General features: G+C 40.6%; 1 protein-coding gene across 3 annotated transcripts in view; it reads left to right on the top strand.

Moving 5' to 3' along the window:
- The window catches only part of pard3bb (par-3 family cell polarity regulator beta b), a 205,779-nt gene that overhangs the window by 131,721 nt on the left and 51,484 nt on the right, over window positions 1–22,574 (top strand). For all 3 annotated transcript variants that reach the window (XM_041950832.1, XM_041950834.1, XM_041950833.1), the window contains one exon: window positions 17,040–17,157. In XM_041950832.1, coding sequence (XP_041806766.1) covers window positions 17,040–17,157 — 118 coding nt within the window. The remainder of the gene's footprint in view (window positions 1–17,039; window positions 17,158–22,574) is intronic.

A 22,574-nucleotide genomic window follows, 5' to 3' on the forward strand; every position in this document is an offset into this window, starting at 1 on the left:
AAAAGAAAAGAAAGAAAATCACCGCAGGGCTCAACGTGTTCCTCTCAGCTCCACAATCCTTACTCCTTACCTTTATTATGCAAGTCACAGCTCACTTACTTCTGAATATATCTACCACTACCGATATTCTCACCCACAGACACACATCCACCTTATTTCTGTACTGTGTCTTCATGCAAGGAAGTAAACCTGTGTGATGGACAGTTCCAGGCTTCACAGAGATGTTTTCTGACACTGTGTTTGTTTCCGCCCTGCATAAATACTGTCAAGGCTCATTTGACCTTGACTTCTAGGGTAGACTTCTTTAAGATTTTTATAAAAAGTAAATTGCTAAATGCAATGTTGCAGCCTTAGTTGAGTTTCAGAACAAGGGTCAAGGGTGAGACGCCACAGTTTTCAAGGAAATATAAGTAGATGATACTTAAACTGAGTGACATAAAATGAATTTGTCCCAGCTTGAGTCTACTCTTTCATCATCAGTATAACGTACTACTACTTCATTCAACAAACTCATAATTAATTAGATGATTATATGTATGGCTATATATAAGTCTTATGGATCCAGTGTGTACTTTTCCAGGTGTACTTGATCTTTTTTGTTGCAAATTTGTGGCCAATAAGTTTAAGTTATCCTATAATTATTTACTGAAGTTTTTCCATCTCTTCCCTTCCTTAAAAGAAGAACAGTACGTGTAAGAATGTCTTGATTTTAGAAACCTATATTCTTGGCCACAGCAGTCCTGGCAGATAGCGCTATTCATTTATCATCACTTCCTGAAACCTGATGATGCAGACAGCAGGAAGTCCAGGCATTGGCTGACAGTTATCGATGGTGCCAGAAAAAGAAGGTAGTGTGTCAGCGGAGTCTGTGTTTTGCGTGACTCTGGGAGGCTGGAGCAGTGGTATGCATGTGGGAGACGGAGATAAACAAAATCGCTTAGGACTCCATTCCATCAGCACCTCAGCAAAGCACACTGATTTATACACACAGACGCACACAAACACAGACAAAATAAGATTAATGCAGTAATATAAACACCAACAACATATAGCTCATACATATACAAAGTTGTGTGTGCATGCAGACTATATTATCAAGGACCTCGTCCTTGATAATATAGGATGATTGATTGTGATGATAATTGAAGGGATGGAACAACACCATTGGCTGAAATTACATTGCCCTGTCTGCCTTGTACCCTCCCCTGGAAACGGTGAGCGCTGCTAGAAATAACCAGTTTGCTCAGTTAGTGGCAATAATACTAACTTTTAATGGGTCTTAATTCGAAAAATAAACACAACACCTCAGGCTTGCAGTAAATTTACCTGCTACTTTTCACTTAATGCAAGTTACACGACCAGTGTGTAGGATTTGGTGGCATCTAGTGGTGAGGTTGCAGATCCAACCAATTCACTACCTGTCCCCTCACCCCTCCCCTTTCATGTGTGTGGAGACGGTGGCTGTGAAACTGGCACTAAACGCCAGAGGAGTTTTTTAGAGCCAGAGTTTGGTTTGTCTGTTCTGGGCTACTGTAGAAACATTTCTGTCAAATGAGGGAAATTGTCCTGTACCCTGTCCTGGGACATACCAGCACCCTTACCACTGTCCACATACACCTTACATGGTGGCTTACAAGGGTGCACGGAGTGAAAATATGGCAGAATCCAGGTAAAACAGGAGGGTTGACAGGTGTGCTGTAGAAACATGGTGGTGCAACATGGTGGACTCTAAAAAAGATCCACCCCCTCTGTAAATATGAAGAGCTCATTCTGAGTTAACTAAAGCACAATAGCTCTTATTTTCAGGTGATTATACACTAATGAAAACAAAATTTTGATTATATAACGTTTCTCCCTCTAAACCCTACACTGCACCTTTAAGTAAGTAGTACAATAATTTAAAACAGTAAACATCATCCTAAATTATTTTCACTTTGCCTGTTTTGTTTACTCCTGGTGAAACAAGTTGCGCCTGATCAGTAATTATTAGTCTTATTATACTGCTATTTTTTGTTTCAGTAGTGCTACATGCCTTTAATTTCTGGTCATCAACTATGAGTAACACACAGAGGAACTGACTCTGTATCAGCAGTATGCTTTTTTTTATTACCTTTGCTCGCCCATGCAATCTGCTCTGTAAGTGCTGGTGTACCTGCAGTAATTTGAAAAGACCCCATAGTGATTTTACGCTGGAACTCAGTGTGAACCAAATGCTAAAAAAGCTCATAAATGCAGACAGCTTTTTTTAATATATCTGCTATGATACACGTGCAGTCAGTTGCTGCTGTTGCTCATAATGCTTGAGTCTGTTAAAAGTGGCGAGGAACTGCATAGCAGAGGCAGAACAGGCTGTGAGACCTCTGAAATAATAAGGAAGATAAAAGCACATTAATTGATAAGGGTGGGGTGCATGGGTGGTGCAGGGGGGACATACTTACACATAACTACAGACACCTGAGGTTTGATGAACATGCACCTTCTGCTATAGTTGTGTGTTCCTATGAACACAGTTAGCCTTATGTAAGCTAGCTGGCTCACCTGTCTCACCTGCACACAGCTGATTTGTCGTCTTTGCAGGAGCTCAAACACAATGTCAGTTTCTGTGGACAGCTGACAGGGGCAGCAGTGTGTGGCAATTACACGTTGATTTACAGGTCTGCGTGTGTGCTTTTATGTGTGTGTTTGTAAGTGTCCAGAGATATATTTATTTTTTTTATCAGTGGTTTTCTTTAAACAGCTCTATTATGGAAGGACAGTTATTTAACCACACAGCACAGTATAATATATAACACTGTCTGCCTCTCAGACAGCCCACCACCTTTAATTCTAAAGGGCACAGCCAGCTCAATGCCTTACGCATGGCAGAGTTTAATGCAGACTCATTTAGTAAACCCATTGCACACACACACAGACACCCACAGACACACACACACCACACAACCTCGTACAACCTCGTGCACGTGCAACGTGCAACCTCGTGTTTTGGAAAGGAAGCACACACACACTCACACTGTCTCACACAGGCCTAAATAATCTACGATATCACTTTCTCTCTAATTTTCCTGCCTCTCCAGAAAGTGAGAATGAAGTATTTCCTCTGTCATCATCCTTCACTTAAGATGATGTCCATAATAAGGCACCTAATTTTGAAAATGCTATGTGAAAACAACGTGCGTCTACACGAGCATTTGTGGGTTGTTTTCATTTCCATGCTACTACCCTGAAATATCAATCCAATCTCTACTTCATGTATACATCTGTTGTTTATTTATAAAGCTTAAACACAACACCTTTACTGCGTGATCGGCTGTATTGACATTTCAAAATAAGTAATCACAGAGAAGGTTAAAGGCGACAAAAGGTCGTCTGGCTGTATTTACTGGCTTATGTTGTTGTCGTTAACCACACTGGACTGTTTTCAAAAGTCTTCAGGGTTCAAAAAGTGTGGATAGAGCACTAAATTGGAAAGAGAAAATATGTGTTTTCAAATTTAGTCAGTGTAGTGCGGACGTATAATCATTCTCCTGGTGTCCACCCTCCTGCAGTTCCTCTGCATGTTGTCTCAGTACGCAGATGGACAGATTGGAGGGTCCGAGTGGCTGACAAAGGGAAGGAAGTAGCAAAGGAACTGCAGTGGGAGAAAAAAAGGAGACAAGCAAAAGAGCTCTTCATAAGATTTTCAAGTGGAGAACAGGATTCTTTGCCCACCGTCGCATACACACACACACATACACACACACACACACACAAACACACACAGTCCATTTTCTGAAGTGACTACCCAAGCCTTGCATGAGTGCTGCCCTCCGTTTTCTTGAGTGGGTGCCCCCTCTCACCCTCGCCCAACCACCTAACCCTTCCAAGTGCCCCTTGCAGGTTACCATAACAACCACGACCTCTGGCACTCAACCAATTAGAAAACAATCAGCCTGGAGAGACCAGAGTGGAGTGAGCTTGAGAAAAGGGAGAGGTGCCGTAGCACATGAGTGAAAGATAAGTAGAGAGCAAATAACGTCAAGCTTGTAGGAAAGAAATGAAACGCACAGAAAGCATAATCCTCCTAACCTTAGGACATGAATAGCACAATGCAGTAATACTTATGACGAACTAGTGCGATCCAGTGCAGCACACGTCTTTGCTTATAATGTTGTATGTTTTCAGACTGTGTCAGACAGGTGTTGATTCAACCCTGGTATCATTTTGTCATGAAGCACTGCACAGTATTATGCAGTAAAGTGTAAGAAATGTTTTCGACCCGCCTGCTTTGCAGGGACAAAAACACTTGACAGGCTTACACGTTCCACAGAATAGCAGTAGTTCATGAACACAGCTCACAGTTTACAAGGGTTTTGTGTAGCATTTTTCAACACGTCATCAACAAATAAGACCGTGGTCAAGATGACAATAGCTCCTCCTTCCACTGGTGTGACCAAAGTATGATGAATAACCGTCTGCTGGATTGGTAACACTAATAAACTGTCGCCACTTATTGAAAAGACAGAGTTCCTGCTCCACCCCCCTCCTCCTCCTTAGTGTTGCTCCATTTGTGTTTGTTTTGGGGTTTGCTTGACTAAAGAGGATAAACATGCTTGAAGTGATTTTTTGCCGTTGGCTTTCACTTGTCCCACCATCTGCCATTGCGAGAAACTCCGAAAACTTTAGCTTTGTTTGTGCTGGAAGAGCAGCCGTCCTCTGACTGCTTTATATCATACAGTAATAGTCTTTCCTTCTGTATAGCAATCCACCAGACTTCCTGTGAGATGCTAGTAAGTGTGGGACACAATGTCGGATGTAGCGTGGACTGGTTAGGCTTCTTTTCACTACTAAAAGCTACACATGTTGAAATGTATTGATTTACAGTATACAGCATGTACTGTACATAATCTAACATATAACATATGCATATACAGATCGCACTTGTCTTACTCCACAGAGTGCATGAAGGGGGGCAACATGCATTCCCAAAATGTGTCCAAAGAGTCAGAATGATGAAAAAGAGATGAAGAATAGAAGGAAGTTCATACCGGAGAGATGAGCTTTTAGCATTGCTTGGCTGGTCACTCGAGAGGCTTTCTTTCCTCCATGTTAATTAATCAGACATTCTCTCAGCTCAATGAGTGCTACACACACACACACACACACACACACACACACACACACACACACACACACACACACAGTAATACATACTCACTGCCTTTATCTTGCACACTTCTCTCTCTCTCTCTGCACACTTCTCTCTCTCGCTTTTAGTGGGTGCCTGGTTGGTCTGTGCAAGTGCTGTTTTCCACCTCACTCTCTTCTTGTAGGTAATTAGTTTATGGTGGGGTGGGGGCTGTGGGTGTGTGTGTGTATTAGGGGATGTGTCTTTGCTAGCTTTAGGTAGTGACATGTTGTTGGTGCTAATAAGCTTTAAAACAGGTAATATAAGTCACAAAATGCACTGAAAAATAGGTGCGCCAGGAGCAGCAACTCACAGGCTGGATTTCTAAAGATTTCATTTACGTTTCAGTCGATTCTACGAGCATCTAATTCAAGTCCTAATGTCTCCTTGTGACATCTGCAGCCCTTCGGATATGCAAGACAGCGTTTCCATTTTTCTGACAAGTGACATGCAATTAATGACTGTCCTGTCCACAACAACCGCAGCTTTGGTTGTTTGTTAATGCTTCTTAAAACAACCCATCCCAATCCCTACTCACTGATGATTTCTAAACCATTTCCGTACTTTTTCATCAGGAACACCCACAATAGATGCACACTAAACCACAGACCCCAATTTGAGAGGATTTTGTCTTGAAGAATCCTCACCGAGGAAGTTTTTAATTTTTAGATTTGAAGATAAAAAGTTTTTATTGTCAATCAATGGTCAAACTAGTGTCTATAAATTACAGCCAATCAAAATGGCCAACCCTTTCTCTTTTCTTGGTTCCAACCTCCAAAAAATGTGATAGAAGTTAAAATATGGGAACCCTGGTAGCTCTGACCACTGCTCTAGACAGTCTTTCTATAATATTCACTACTAACTAGTTGTTCTTTCATCTCAACTTTAAAACTGTTCCGTGGGCATGTATTTGTTTTAGAAATGGATGTGGCAGATCCACAGTATGCTCTAAGGGTTCTTAGAAAGAACTGTTTTATCATTTATAATGGCAACTTTAAATACATGCTGAAGAAACTGTCACTATTATGGAAACTGCATTATTATGGAAAATCAAATGTGGAGTTTTCAGCTAATTTAAAGTCTGAAAAAAACAAGTGTATTCAAGGAGCAGTGCAGATTTGAGAGAAGTTTGGAGTGTTTTTGAACTGAAGGAAGGTAAAATGGGTAAGTGGGATTAGGAATAAAGGAAGGAAGGGAAGTTGAAGAAAGAAAAACGGCGAAGGGCTGAAACAGAAGAGATGTATGGAGAAAGAGCCAGAATGAGTGTTTGGAGCTGCAGGAACAAATGAGCAGGAGGAAGTGTTGAAGAAAAGATGAATTTCTTTCTAAAAGCAGAAAGAGAGGGGGGGGATACAGAGTAGGGAAAGTGAAGTATAAAGGTTAGAAAGAGTAGCGAAAGCAGACATGAAAAGAGAAGAAGAGCATACTGGAGAGTTTTAAAGAAAATGGTGGAGGGTCAGTGCATGTTTAGAGCAAAAAAAAATGAAAGAGAAGAGGATGATTTGGAAGAGAGAATATGAGGATCTAAATTTTCTGGCATGAAAGGAGGCATGAGTGGACCCAAATAATTGCAGGAATGAGAAAAGTGGATCAACTCATGAATTGAAAAGGAGAAAAGAGGAGGTAGCGAGGGATTCAGAGGGGAAGAGAGGCTAAGTGGATGTTTTGGGATAATTCAACAGATGAGATGGCGAACGAGTCGGCCAGAGTGAGGACATGCAAGGAGAATGAGGAGTGGGGGGGTCAGTGGGTATCCAGTGCTAAAAGGGCAAATTAGACCGAGAAAAGGATATGGGAAAGTAGAAAAAAGTGAGGGTTAAACTGAACTGAGATGCTGGGAGTAGAGAATGTGAAAAGGACTAAAAGAGAGGAATGAGAAGAGGTGGGGGGGGGGGGGTAGGGGGGCAAGGGATGGAGAGCAGATGAGAACAGAGCCAGAGTGTGTGTTTTCCGGACTCAAAGCGTGTGATTCAGCCTGGCTAATAAGGAAAAGCTCTCAAGAGGCACTCGTCCGCTCCATCCCTTCCTCCCCCTTGCTCTCCTTCCTTCAATATACCCTTTCTGAGTCTCCCTTCGCCCTGTTGCACTCTCTTCCTCTCATTTATGATTTCCGCTGCTCGTATTTGCACAAGTAGTTCTCAATGAAAAATAAATTCCGTGCAAAGGACATCCTCCCGCCATGGAGCACGCACACAGTACGTCTTCAAAGGACACACGCAAACACATGAGCGCACTAAAAGTTTTGAGGCACAACAGCGTATATGTTCAGGGGTGGAATCAGCTTGGCACATCTTTCCCATCTATACAGACATTTATTGTTCCTGTACTCAATCAACCTTTTCATACAGGAGGGACTATGGAGAAGTGAATTCAGTTGAAATTTCAGTAGAGGTTACCTGTAACCAAGCAACATGCACTCTCTGATTTGTGTGGTTTTGCGTGTAGATGGTATATCTCAGGCTTGGTCTGGTCATTTTTTATTTTTTTTTATTTTCATGTACAGTGCATTAGTTGCTTCTGTGCCTGTGCAAGTGCGGCTCTGCTCTTCCACCACTTGTGAGAGGGTTACTGGATGTTTTCTTTTGTGAGATTATATTTTAGCAGAAAGCTCAGACAAAACATATGTTTAGTTTATTTGTTTTTGCATCCATGTACTCGTTTGAGATTGCAGTCTGTATAAGCACAGTGAATCCAGTCGAGAACAGGTGAGCATAAATGACGCATGACATCCACAAGAGTTAATGTATTATGGTCGTATGAATAAATCCTCCAGGTTTCAGGTCTTATAACCTTGAAGTCATCACCGCAAGTCAGTAGAAAAATTAAAACTCCTCAATTTTGCTGAAGAAAGTTGGATAAGATTAGGGTTAGTTATCACGCTTGAGGTTGGATGAAATGATTCTGTTAAAGGTAAATGATGTTCAGTGAAATCCATCTTAATAAAGCTACCCAGACTGAGTCCACATGCAAATATTTGTCTAACAAGCAGAGGAAATTTGACAGAGCATAGAGAGATGAGGTCATGTGAAGTAAAGGTCAGCAGGAGCGACTTCTCAAACCTTCTGGAGTGATTAGGGAGATTCTTAGTCAAGCTGTGCTCATCAGTCAAGTGTAGAATGGCCTGATGGTAGAGCAGTGGGGACAAAAGTAAATATATGGATATAACTGTTCAGAAAGCCATATCATTGTTCTGTGGAGCCTTAAAATGATGAATATGAGAGACCTCCTTCCTTTTTCAGTCTATCACTCTAATATAATCCTTTAATGGCTCTGACGTAGCTGTATATCTTTGTTTACCCTGCTAAATCTGCCCAGACCTTTAAACTTGTGCTGGTAGACCAAAAAAATGCTCACATGAATCATTTTAGAAGTGGTTTAGGAAGGCACTGACAAACAATATTGTCCTTCCAAATGGGGCATGAAAATCAGAAAACATTTTTATTGATCATTTTAAAGGCAATGACAAACAAGCAATTTTGTCATTTAATTAGGAGGACTTGGAAGAGAGTGGAGAACAGGGACCGTTAAAAGGGGTATAGAAATACTGTGGCTTCCTGTGTTTTCTCCCACCAATTTCTGATTCTTGTAGAGATTGTTGAGGCTGAAGACAACATAAAACAGACTGAAGAAATGCCTCCATCATCTGCTGCATAGCTTCAGTTTTCTGTGATCGTTTCACTGTATCACAGTGAATGAAGAACGTAAACAGGCCATTGCAACACTGTAGTCTCCTCTTCAGTAATTAGACAAGATCAATATTCCTTTCATTGTTCTTAATCAAAAATTGAATAAAAGAATTGAACCAGAATTGCAGTGGGAAATATAAATAACACGAAACGCATGATGTGATCATGTACAGTGGAGTGTTAACGAAAGCCATGACTAAATATATTTTTTCCATGATTAAGACAGGACGATGACAAGACAGCACAGAAGTCATTAAACTCCACTTGTGACAATATCAACATGCAACATTGTTAATGAAGAAGATTAAACTAAACTGTTGTTTAAACAATGAAAACTTAATTTCGTTGACAAAAAAAGAGGAGACTGTGAGTATCTCACATCAACTGTTACGCGTCACAGTCATGCAAATAGTCCCAAATGTCACCCTGTTTCTTTTTCCCAAGCCCTGCTGTTGTCATTTTTAACTTTACATCCAATAGACGAGACACTTTTCAGACATTCTTCATCATTCAACCTGCGTTTTTCATCAGATTATGATAAAATAAAATCCCTTGTGACTAAAATGACAAAAATGTTTTTTTTGGCTAGGCTCGATTGACTAGATGACTGAAGAGACAGAAATCAACAGTTTTCATTTCCAAAAAGTAGTTATGGATTATGGTTGTGGTTAAAAGTAAGATAAGGCTAAAATGCCCACACTTTTAGTCAACAAAAACTTTATTTAAAAAATCACAGAATAAGACTAAATAAAAAGATAGATGACAACATTAACAGTCGTACACTACGTCTGTCTGGTTTTGCTGTGACCAGTCAGCCACTTAAATATAAACCCAAACCTACGCTGTAGGTAACCCCTTGTGTCAAGTATTAATCCAGCTTTAGACAGTTGCCGTCCACAGCTATTGTGCTTGGCAGAGACATCAGGCAAATAGGCCTCCTGCCACGAGTACGGCTGTTAAAGTCAAAAGGGAATGTTGAGCCAGACATCCTGCCTACACGATTTCTTGCCAGCCAGTTTACCACCTGTAGCACTGCCTCTCTCTGTCTGTCACACACACACACACACACACACACACACGGCTTGTCTAAATAATGTTATGCCAGGCAATTTTCAATCTGCACAATACACGCACACATACACATACGCAGCGATTGTCATGACGATAGGATGCCAGCCTCCTCTGCCACTGTGAGTGTCTCTCTTGCACACGCGGGCATTTAGACAGCTCCTCTGATTGATGTCATGGCAGTCGATAGAGCGCTAATTACTCCCCGTGCTTAGACGGTGCCATGTAAGGAGCAGTGTCATATCCTGTCAGCTGCATTTAAAAAACACGTGTCACTTCCTGTTAGCCTGCAGAGGAAAAGAGAGTGCCAGAGCAACTGACAGCACATACACTCCACATACACTCCTTCTTTCTCTCCGTTCTTGCCCCTTTCTCTTTTTATTCCCTCTGACCCACCTGCCAGCATCGGTGATCTTTTGTTGTCAAACTTCATTAGTGGAGACGTCAGCTAATTAGAGCCTAGCACAGGCTTGGGAGATTAGGAGGAAGAAGATGATGAAGAGAGTGGCGAGAAAGATATGGAGAGAGGGGAGAGGGAGGCAGGGCGGAGGAGATGGAGATGAGCAGATGATGAAGAGATTAAGATGGAGTGGGAGGGAAGGAGAGATGGATGGTATCAAGGTAGGGATGGAAATGACAGCAGAGATGATTACCTGCGTAAACTGTGGAGGGTAGAACGAGGTGAGAGAAGGATGAATGGAGGTGAGCGAAACGGAAAATGGATTGTGGGGAAAGGCTGACAGAATTGTGAATATTTACGTCTCTAAATGAGTCACAGTAAAGAAAAATGTGAAAGGAAAATTGTATACATCACAGAAATGTCAAAATGATAAAACATATAATGAAAAGAAAGCTCATATCCATGCCAACACATGCAGGAGAGTAACATTGATTAAGTTGTTTTTGTTGCGTGCAAGTAATCCTGTGTGTGTGTGCGTGTGTGTGTGTGTGTGTGAGAGAGAGAGAGAGAGAGAGAGTGAGTGAAATGGAGATACAAGATACAGGGAGACAGTGAGATAATACATTGACCTGTGTCCGTTGTTGTGATCTAGTTGATCCTTGTAAGACACAGCTGATAACGATCCTCTACTCTACAACTAGACACCGGGGAGAACACACACACGCACACACGCCAGCATTTGTGTACATGTGGATAGAAAAAGACTACAACTCCCTCTCGTCATCCTCAGTCAATATTAAACTACATTTCTTCTGTTCTGCTTCCACGCGGTTATCGACTGTGGTTTGTGTCCTGACGGTGATTCTGGCCTAAAAATAATAAAGGAATTATTGTGTTGACACTGTTCCTTAATGAGTTCATATAGTGAAAAAAAATACTAATTAAATGAATTCTTTTTAGTTGCATTGAATTTGAAGTGATTATACTGTTTGTGTCACCGGCTGAAAAGGTTTGAAGGCTCCTGCTTTATCACATCTCATTTTAAAAGGAAGTCGATGTTCATTTACTGTTGCATTGAAAAGGGTAATCCAGTCATCTGTAACTCTGACATTTTAAAGCTTAAAAAAACAGTTTTTTGCTGCATTGATCAGCATCAGCAGGATGCAAAGTCAAACGTCCTTAAAATGAAGGAGCCATTTATATACAGTGTGTACCATCTGTTAAGCTTCTAAATCAGTTGCACTTTATCTTTTCAAGCTTTGTTGATTTTCCCAAAAAACCAACACCCACAATTATGTCCAAGTCAAATCTAGACCCGACCCGTCAATATAAGTCCCCAGGCCAGTGATTAAACACACAGGCTACACACAGGCTTATTTTTACTTGCGCAGTTGGAACATGTGCTCCTGCAGCTGTCCATGTGTTTCCTCTGGGACGATGTGCCTAGCTTACGGCTATCAAAAGCTAATACTTTTTGGCACTTTTTACAAGCAACAAAGCCACTGACATTATTCTCACAGTCTCTTGCCCTTCGACCATGTATTGTCCACTATTTTGGTATTCACCACTGGCTTCCCATTGAGTTAGTGTTCAAAGGTTGTGTCGTGGGCTCTCACAATAAAAAAACATGCTGATGTCTGATTAAGTTTGATAATATTGGCTGATTTAGATGTTAAAAATACTCCACCAAAATCAATATTCTTAATTTATGGAAGAAATTAGTTTTTTGTCCTCACCTGCTGCCTGCCCACATTTACTTAATTTTTATACTTGTCTGTACCCTGGAATTTATATATATATACGTTTATCTTTTACGTGTTATCGTATACAACTTTTTTTGCAGGTTACTTAGTATGTGACCCGGTGCAGGAGTCTGATGAAAGAGACGTCAGTAGACAATCTGAACACAAGGGTTTTTAACAGGCTCCTGTAGTTTTTTGTAGCTTCTTTTTTTTTTACACACACCCTGATACACACACATTTGCCAGCATGCGATAAATCAGACTGAGCTGAGAGTCTGAATGGCATATTCCCCCTGTGACACATCAAAGAGGAGACCATACATCACCTGTGTGCTTGCCATCCCTGTGTGTGTTGCAGCTTGTGTGGCAGACTACACCATCGTCCTTTGGCCATTTTCGGTCAGATTTATGAAACCTTTCAGCTCAAAATCATCCGTTACAGAGCACTAAGAAATCTTTGCTTGGCCTGTTCTTTCTTTCTTTCCTTGTTTCACGCTTTTCTGTAGTGTCCACTTCTTCTTTGTCAACATCCCTTATTCCATTTTCTGATGGAAGGAAAATACCAATAGATCATCAGAGGGATGTGTTGGTAATGGATTCACATCAACCAGCGTGTTTTTTTAATTATTGATGTTGCTATTAAGTATAGCTTGAAGGGAACTAGGCCAATAAATCCTTTTCAAGGTATTAAACTAAATGTGGACATTAAAGCTTAAATAAATGAAGTATGTTTCAAAGAACTTGAACATGCGCATAGTATATTTTTCCTGAATGGACTGTGTTTGACAGTTCTCACATATCAATAAAAATTAATGTTAAGAATACATGACCTATGATCACATGTCACTGGCTGAAGTTGTGGAGTCCCACTTTTAGACATCTTAAAGATCCCAAAACTGATTAAAATCAAGCAAGAAAAACATTTTAAGGGTGTGACTATAAGAAATTGCACCTCTTATAACCAGGCTTGTAAATATTTATGGCCTTTAATAACAAGGATATATACCTTTACTGTGGACATTGATATATTTTAGGGAATATCTCACCGTATTATTAATGGAACAGAAGTCTTAATTATTAATAGTGCTATTATTAACAGCTGTGCTGAGTTTCTGATTCTGATTTTAAACATTTATAGAATTATTATTGGTTTGACAGAGTGTGAGCAAGAGATTGATCTTTCTTTCTCTCCCTCTCTCTCTCTCTCTCTCTCTCTCTCTCTCTCTCTCTCTCTTTCTGTGTGTGTGTGTGTGTGTGTGTGTGTGTGTGTGTGTGTGTGTGTGTGTGTGTGTGTGTGTAAAAGAGAAAGAAAGATGAGTCTGTAGCTGGACCGAAGCTAAGGCTCATGCTTTTATTTTGAAACATGCAAGCTTGATACATGACTCATCATTATATCTCCACAATGAATGCCATACTCAGAGATTAAAGCACTTAAAGAATGAAATCATTTCAGTTGCGAACATGTTTTATGTACAGAGTCATGTATCATGCACAAGCGCAGAACAATGCTACGCCTTCAGGCTACCACCAGATGAACCAATCCCATTGGTGTTTAATGACTGCAAGCTAGTAAAAGAGTGAAGTCATACAAGTCTGCTTTTCTTGTGGCTTGGTTCTCCAAAGCTAATCAATAGCTTCCTCAGCCTGTGGTCATGGAAACATTTGTATGCATGTGTATGTTTGTGTGAGTGTTGTGTTATGTCTTTGTTTATCATATTTATTCCGTCTTGAGCCCACCCTCTTCCTTTTATGTGGGGTCATAAATCGAGTAAAGTACCCTTTGTGTGTGTGTGTGTTTGTGTGTGTGTGTTTGTGCACGCACGCGTTTTGTGCATGCATGTGTTTGTGGACAGAAAATGAATGTTGTGTAAATTTTACCACCCTATCCTCCCTGCCACTCTGTCAATAAAATGGAGCTGAGGGTGAGGTGGTGTTTAGATGTGTGTGTATGCGAGTGTGAGGTGTGTATCATCTGGAGCTCTTTATGACACAAACCATTTCTACTGTGATGCATAAACATGAAACAGCACAGCAAAAAAGCACAGAAAAGACCAGAGCCTGCAGGGGAATAAAACAGAATAGAATACATTTCGCCATCGTCCTACAACAGCTTCAGGATACGTGCAAATTTTTTGCTGAAGTTGAACATTTTTCAGCCTCTGTTTGAATCCTCCTATGTCTTTCCACTGACTTAATATGCAATCGTGCCACTTTTAAAATACACTGCAAGTTATGTTTAAACAGACCTTAAGCCTTTTTTCCATTTCTCACGTTTAACCCTCTCACTAATTTCCAATTCATCCAAACTGGTCCTAACAAACGGGAATAGGATGCCACTCATCACTCGTACTTTTCAGAAGAAGCCAGCAGTGGAACAGAAACCTATAAAGACACTGACAAGAAGGCTGCTAAGAGACATCCAGTTTAATGAGGATTTGTGAGGTGTTATGGGTAGCTCTTGATGCAGAATATGTTGTTGATCAATCTGTCTTGAGGGGGCAGGGAGAGGATTTCCCAGTCGCCTTTTTATTTGGGACATTCCCTCTTTCCTAGATGCAGTCAGAAAGGGGCAGTCAGACGGCGAGGAGCAAAGGGAAGATGGTGGATATAAATCGATCGCCTCTAAATATCAATGTTCATTTCTGTTATGTTATGTTGTGTTATGCCTCTCATGATCTGCCAGCTTGCCCTGAGCTATACGTCTGCCTCCTACATTCTGGGTTACTGTTATAAGGTGGGGATAAATGTGATAACACATTTTGATTGGAACAAAAAATAGATACTTTTGGATTGAGTTAATAATGATCAAATTTAATGCCACTTCAATAAAACTGATGCAGACATTTGTAAAAACTTAACTGCAAAGGAAACATTTGACTCCAACAGAACAGTCAAGGCTAAAAAATGTGTTTTGCTCAGTCTTTAAGAGCAGTTAGCATCTGATTTCACTCTGCTCCAAATCTCTTTGCACAGTAGATGTTGTGTGTTGCTGCTGACGCAGCTGTCTTACTCTCCTTGGCTAGAATATGGAGCACACATACACTCAGCCACAGACACACACATACTGAGACTAGATTGTGTTTCACTATAATGCATTTCTCTGTGCCTTATATGCTGTATATAAATAGCTTCTCTCGGTCTACAATGTCACTCCCATGCCTAAAGTGAAGTTGGAAAAGGAGAATAAATGAAAGACGGGCAGTGCTCTATATTCAGTGTAAGCATTAAATGATGTTGTATATTCAATATAATTGCAAATTAACATTAGAATTGCAAATAAATTGTTTGTACCGATGAAAAGAAGTGACACAGTTAGCAAAAAGTAATTTGTTGTCATTTCTGTTATGAGAACAGATGCAATAGACACGATTTGAGATGTGAGACCAGGTAGAAAAGTGCACTGCGGCTATAATAGTTATTCACACAACTTTCTGGTTTTATGGTTTCAAAGAGACGTAATGGAATGAAAGACGTGAATGTTTTTGTCAGGGTTTTGTTCTCAGGATAGTTTAGACATCATTTTGTAGTAATTAATTAGTTTTAGCTAATACTAGAGCAGGTCTGTTTCTGTGATAGTCAGTAGTGATTGATACAAATTAGAGGATGGAATCTAAACTATACCTTTGAAATGTGTGTAAACTGTTTCCCTCCCTGAGTCTGTTTGCTAATCTGCCTGCAACCAGAATATGCTGCATCATTGTCTAACCCTAACCCTGGAGATGTAAGTGTGTGTTTGTTCATGTGTGTGTGTTTCCCTCACTAATCTCTGTAGTAAGACAGGAACACTGCTAAGGACACACACACACACACACACAAGCAATGCTAAATCAGAGAAGGATGGCTCTGAAATGTAAGTGCATACACTTTCAGGTGCACTTGCATATTTGTGAGATGGTTGGTTAAACACAAACCTGAGCTTAGCCAAAGTGTGTTTATTTCTTTATTTTGTGTGTATGGTGATTGGCTATTATATTTATCCCACTCCAGACCAGACTTTACAGGGTTTTCCCTAGCAGTGGGAACAACAGTAAGTGTAGCCCAGTCTTGAGTCAGGGTTAGCACAGTGCTAAGATTTGCAGTTGTTACAAATATATTTTGGCTTGGGGAACGGGGGGAACAAATACAAACAAATGTGGTACAAACAAAAGTTCATGTCACTGCCTCAGAGACAGTGAGAAAGTGTGTGGCGTTTTTTCTGACTTTTCATGAATCGCTTGATGGTGTATCAGTGTGTTCGTCTTCCTTCCATTAGCTTGACTTGGAAATTGCAAACCATAGTTCTAATGGTGCATATGGATACATACATGTGCATGATATGCCTTTCCACATTTCCATTATGTGTGGGTGTGTGGATTTGTTTGTATGTGCATGACTCACAAGGGTTCCCGCGGTTCAGTGTTGATATGCTGAATATTTCCTCTGTTGACAGAGAGAAAGAATATTCATATGATTGATGTTTTTGTTTTCTTTGCTTGTGCAAGAGAAAAAGATGGAAAAACAGATATAGATGTAGGCAGATCAAGAGATTGATCGTCGTGTGTACGTGCGTGCATGTGTGTAGTATGGGTTTGCATGCATGTACATGTGTGTGCATGTGTACACAGGTGGGCCTGTGTAGTCTCTGCAGTCGAACTTTCACAACTTCTGTCAGGGGAATTTGATGTTTGAATAAACAGATGGCTTCTATTGGCCAGCTCATCATCAGGACAGCTGGTCGGCAGTGATGTCAGTCAAAGTTCTCTGAGTGTTTTATATTAGCTTGACACTGATGTGACTCAGTTGCAGTGTGTCAGCTCAGTGAGCATGATTTCTGTCAAAATGCAAAAAGATCCTGAATCCCAAAGTGAAGTGAGTTTAGCCTGATTAGCCCGTGATGATCTGACTTCGTCTCTCTCTAACCAACTTTGTGTGCTTTTGCTTGTGTTCCTCCGTGTGTATGTGTGCGTTTGTTTGCATCGTCCTGTGTGTTTGCGTGGCAGCGTGGACAGGATCCAGCAGCTGAGAAGAGAATACCAGCAGGCGAGGAGAGAAGGAATGGTGCCGCCTTATGAAGAACTGGACCCACGCCGCAGAGGACATGAAAACGAGGCACACAGGGTGAGGAGCTCGGATAAACACGCATGCACTTACATTCACATGGAAAAGCAAGTCCACAGACACGCAGGTCAGGTGACTGGCATCATAATCTCTTAATCTGAAGCATTTTATGTTCTTAACACATGGTCAAACATTCATCAACTTGCTCATCATCAAGTTTCAATGAGATAACCAGGTGTTTATTGTGTGCTTGTATGTACACGCCAGCGTCTCTGTAAAGTGTTTATATGCGTATTTGTGAGGTTTCGTATTCCCTATCAGCTATTAGAAAGATCTCTTCGTCTGCTGCGTTTGTCTAGTGATCAAGGCCCTTTAGCTGTCAGTTGCAAGCTGCTCTTTGACGTGAATGGCTCCTGTAGGCATTGAGCTGATACGACTCGATGTGATCCACTTTTCACTGAGGATGAGACAGAGAGGAGATAAAGCAGAGACTTTACTCACTTGTCATCCTGCAGGTACTGTTTTTCAAATCACAGAATCATAATCACGTCCTCACACATCCACTTCTGAGCTCAGGCTGTCTGAGTCATGCTGGAAGAAGCTCAGAAACACATCTGTGATGCAGTAATAATGGGTAAATTATCAATGTGCTTACAAGAAATCACCTCCCACGCTGGCACCAGGTGTCACACGGCAGTGACTTTGTTTGCTGCTGTTGCTAAGCAAATTTACTGCGTTTATAATTATGTCTGCTTATCAAATTTTTTTTGTAGACTTCTGACATTGCAGTTATTTTGCATTATCTCTTTGCTATATCAGACACTGGCAATGTGTTTATTCTTCCTGGCTGTTCATGATTTCTTTCGCTTTAGCTGTTTATCGTTACTGTTAATAGCATCGGGCTGCAGACTAACTTCAACAATTTTCAATGTCTTGAAGTGATTCTAAACCGTCCCAATGTCAAAATGTTGGGACGGTTGCTAATTAAAAGCATTCAAAGTACTTTTACCTTCACATTTTACTCAGATAAAGTACTCAGTACATTTATTTACCATAAACTTTAACTGCAGTTCACTGTTTAACACTGTATGCTGCTTTGAGCAGAAACTCTCCATCCTGCTGTGTTTAGCTCTATTAGCTGTTAGCTCTGTTAGCTTTATTAGCTCCTTTGGGTGTAAGCTATTACCTCTCTTAGATGTTCGGCCTGTTGGCTCTATTAGCTCCATTAGCTGTTAGCTCTGTTAGCCAAACACGCTGCAGGACATACAGAAATCCATTTCATCCCAGGAAAGCTCTCCGTTCATCTCAAGCACATTTTCTATCATCTACGGGAAGAAGGGACGCCGTTAGCCTCACACACAGAATAGCATTTCCTGAACTTGAGACTGTACTTGAGTTTTTATAGATTACTTTGTTAATAGAGCAGGTGCATAAAGAGGGCCTGTCAGATGTTAACTGCTTAGTATCAGCCTAGTGATTTCTTTCAGGTTTTTTAATTCTCGCCAAACCATTTGTATCACTGTTGAGTTTTTCACACTGTTTTTGTATAAAACACTTTCATTCGTCAGTGAATATTCAAACATGGGTAAAACTGCCTTCAGAAACTGAGATTGACGTCATGCTAAAAAGCTAAAATATTTATTAGCTAAGTGAACATTACGCCTCTTTGGTGATACACAGGTACACAGCCAACTGCAGGCTCCTCATTTAGACAAATAACAAAATGTTATTGTTTTTCCCTTTTAGACACCTCCTGTTAACAAAAACAAGTCTTAATCAGTGCTCTCTCAGGGACTCGGTGGAGGTATCATTGAGTAGAGTTTGTCTTTTCAGTCTGATCTCTTTAAGTCTCACTTTAAAACCAACTTTACAATTGTAAAGTCAGGTGCCTCCTATATCTCCCCTGCCTCTTCTCTCTACACCATGACATTTAAGCCTCCATGGCTTTTTGATGAAGAAAGAAAATCACCCAGAGCAACCAAAATGAGTTCTTCACGATGGAGCTAAAATTAATCTGCTATGACAAATGGACAGGTTTATTGCAGCACATCACAGTTAAACCACTCCAGCATGATCTTCAGTCAGAGTCAGAAGCTTCACTTGTTTGTACCGGGATACTGTCAGACCTCATTGTGGTGTAGTTAAAAGGAGAATGCAAAATAAATAAATGTTTGTGGTCTTTATTTAGGCATGAAAAATACACCTCGGGGTTTTTATGTGCTGAGGAGGAGAGCCTTCGATAAATCTGGGCTCTGTGTTGTGTGTTTGTGTGTGTGTGCGTGTGTGCGCGCACGTTACATTAATGTGCATGACATGAAGGAGCCACAATATGCCAGAAGGGACAGTTAGTACAGTAGAAGTTGAAATGTAATAACCAAGTCTAATGCATGAATTCAATTAGTGATCTTCTTGGTTACAAGAACATTGTGCCACCACAGCATTTTGTGTCAACAGGTGGAGTCACTCACTGCAAACATTAGTATCCCTTAGCTCCCACCTATGAAATGCTGGTGCTTTGTCCTTCTGTCGGATTGCGTGGACTGCTAATACGTGCAAACAAATCAGGATATAAAACAAACCTGATTAAAAATGAGTAAAATAGAAGGGAGTAGAATTAACTATAATTGGACTGAGCTTTTTGATGAAAGTAAGATCTCCTCAGGCAGATAGTTTGAGAGCATGAAGGCAGGAAAGGACACGGCTTGGTCGCTGCTGGTCTTTAGCTTTGACTGTGGAATGGCTTAAAGGGCACAGCTGCAGGACCTCAGACTTAACAGTTCAATAATGTATCCAGGTGCCAGGCCATGCAGTGTTGTAATAGCTAGTAATAGAATTTTAAAATCAGTCCTGGAACGGATCAATTTAAAGAGGCTACGCCAGATTTAATGTGATCCCATCATGTAGTTTTTGCACAGCTGGCCCAAACTTTTTTGATTAAAAGAAATGAAGGTCTATCATCAAGGCACGTATAACAATCGCAATTTCTTTAAAAGTAAACATGAGTTCAATTTTTTTTAAAACGACAGACACGATTAAAGCTGAAGTTGGAAAAACCTGAGGACATGAACATTAACACAGGGAAATACAGACAATAAAATGAATAAACGTGAATAAATAGTAATTAAAACAATCTAAATGAAGCGGACATCAAACATTTCCAAAAGCTTCCAGAAAAGAAACTGTTTTAAGATGAGATTTAAAAGAGGGGGGGACTCTGAGAGCCTGAATTCAGACGGCAGAGAGTTCCATAGTGTGGGGGCTCTGATAGAAAAAGCCTATCCGCCTTTGGTCACAAACCGTGACCTGTAGTAACCAGCAGTGCTCCATCCACAGATCTTAATGGTTGAGAGGGTACGTACCAGGTCAGCAGATCAGAGATGTATTAAAGGGGTAAGACCATTTAATAACTTAAAAGACCAGTATGTAATCCTAAAATTAATATCTTTGGGTTTTGGGCCATTTGTTGGATACAAGTACCAGTTTAAAGAATGCCTTTGGGTTTCCACATTTCATTGACCAAACGATTTATCAAGAAAAGAACCGGCAGATTAATTGATAGTGAAAACAATTCTAAGTTGCAGCCCTACTCAGTAGTTTATTTTGGATTTATTCGGGGTTCTGGGGTGCACTGACATGAGTATCGATTTTATGTAAGAAAATACTGAACCCAACCCTGAATGATTCAGAAATGTAGGGCCTTTGTCATTGTTTCCACACAGTGTGTTTATCCAAAGTTATACCTGGCCCACTTTAATTCAGATCTTAAAGTCATTTGGTTTGTGACCAGCCAGGGGCAATCTCCTTTCCCCTGCGATCGATAGCCACACATTACACCGCTCCCTGCCTCCAAATGAGAAAACTTTGTTGTTGTTTATAAAGCTGAGAAGGGAGAGCAATTAGCATGCTTCAGAGGTGGAAATTAAGTTTGAAGTTTGAAAGTTAAAAAAAGAAAAAGAGGGGGGGAGGGGGAATCAAAAGAAAAACAGACCAGTAGCAGTTGCCACAGTGCCTCACAAGCCCCTCTCATTAAGGATGATGCATTTATTAATTAAAGCAGAGGCGATTATTTACCTGACTGGCTTTCTGTGGGAAGGATAGAGGGAGAAGTAATGGTTATGGAGGTGAGCCGACTGCAAACTAATTCAATTTCACTTTTATTAGTTTGTTTGTTTCTCTTTAAGACGTTTTTATTTTTTTGTATAGGGTTTGCTGATTGACTATGAAAAGTAAAAGCAACGGAAACTGAAGTGTGGAGGAGAGAGTGAGATGAAAAAAGAGAGCGGGTGAGAGAGTTCCTCATGTGATGTTGCCACAGTATACAGAGTGTGTTTTTTATTTTTTTTCCCCCTATGGCTCCATTACCATCTCATTGATTCATGGTTATGGGTTAGCTGTCTCCGCTAGCAAAATTATGTTCGCCTAAAAACAATTATCAAGCAACAAAAGCCACACCACAAGTTTGTTTCCGAGTGAGTGCATTGTGTGCTTGTGGGTGGGTGTGTGTATTCTGGAAGACAACAACAGACTTTCTCCCTAAGGAGAAGGGAACTAAATCAACAGGGCGCTGTTGCTGTTGTCACTCACACACACACACACACACATTCACATTCGTACACAGTCCTACACAGGGTGTATGGAAGCCAATTGTTTTAGTGGGCGGTGTGACACAGCCTTTATTATAGAATTTAATTAGAATGAAAAGCTTTCATCTAGTTTTTCCCGTACTTTGGGCTTAAATATGTGTGTTCATTTGCAGTTAGTCTTTTAATTACTAATGGCATTTTGTACTGTGATGCAAAGTGAAATAGATGGAAGCTTCTGATTTAGATTTAGAAGAAGAAGAAGAGGTGGGGCTGCTGTCTGCTGACTGCGCTGTTTGATTTTGACTGGTGACGGTTTTATTTTGAGTTTTCTGGGCGTGCACTCCTTTTTGTACCTGCTCTAGTATGAAATAAAGGTTTGGTAGTGTGCATGAAAAACAAACACCCAGCCGCGGATTCCCCCCCTTCTTGTACCCTAATACTGTTATGATAACTTCACTGTGGGTTCACTGTTGTTCAAAGGGAGTTCCTCCACAGTAAAATGTCTCAGTGTTGTTGAGCTCTGCGTTGCTGTCATGATAGATTTCTTCACTTGGCCATAGATCAGCAAGAGTTGTTCATTTGCACAGAGTTAATGGAACAGTCAAAAGCTGTGTGACTTGCATTAGAGTAAACTGTAGTCTTGTAACATATGCTTTAAGAAGAAGTTGGAAAGTGTCCAACTTGACTTGGACAGCGTTAGATACTGATTCAGAGTAATTATCTCTGTTCCGTCTCTGCCCTTTTTGTCTATTTTCTAATTTCGCCCCTCTCAAAGTGCACATGACAATAGTTGAAGTTAAAATGAGCCATTAAGCTGCCTAAGTCCCAGTCAAAGCCACCCCACCATTATTGACAAAGAAGAAATGTGTCAGCTGCTCTGGCGGGTGAGAGTGC

This window comes from Chelmon rostratus, chromosome 13 (assembly GCF_017976325.1).
Source record: "Chelmon rostratus isolate fCheRos1 chromosome 13, fCheRos1.pri, whole genome shotgun sequence".
NCBI classification, from domain to species: domain Eukaryota; kingdom Metazoa; phylum Chordata; class Actinopteri; order Chaetodontiformes; family Chaetodontidae; genus Chelmon; species Chelmon rostratus.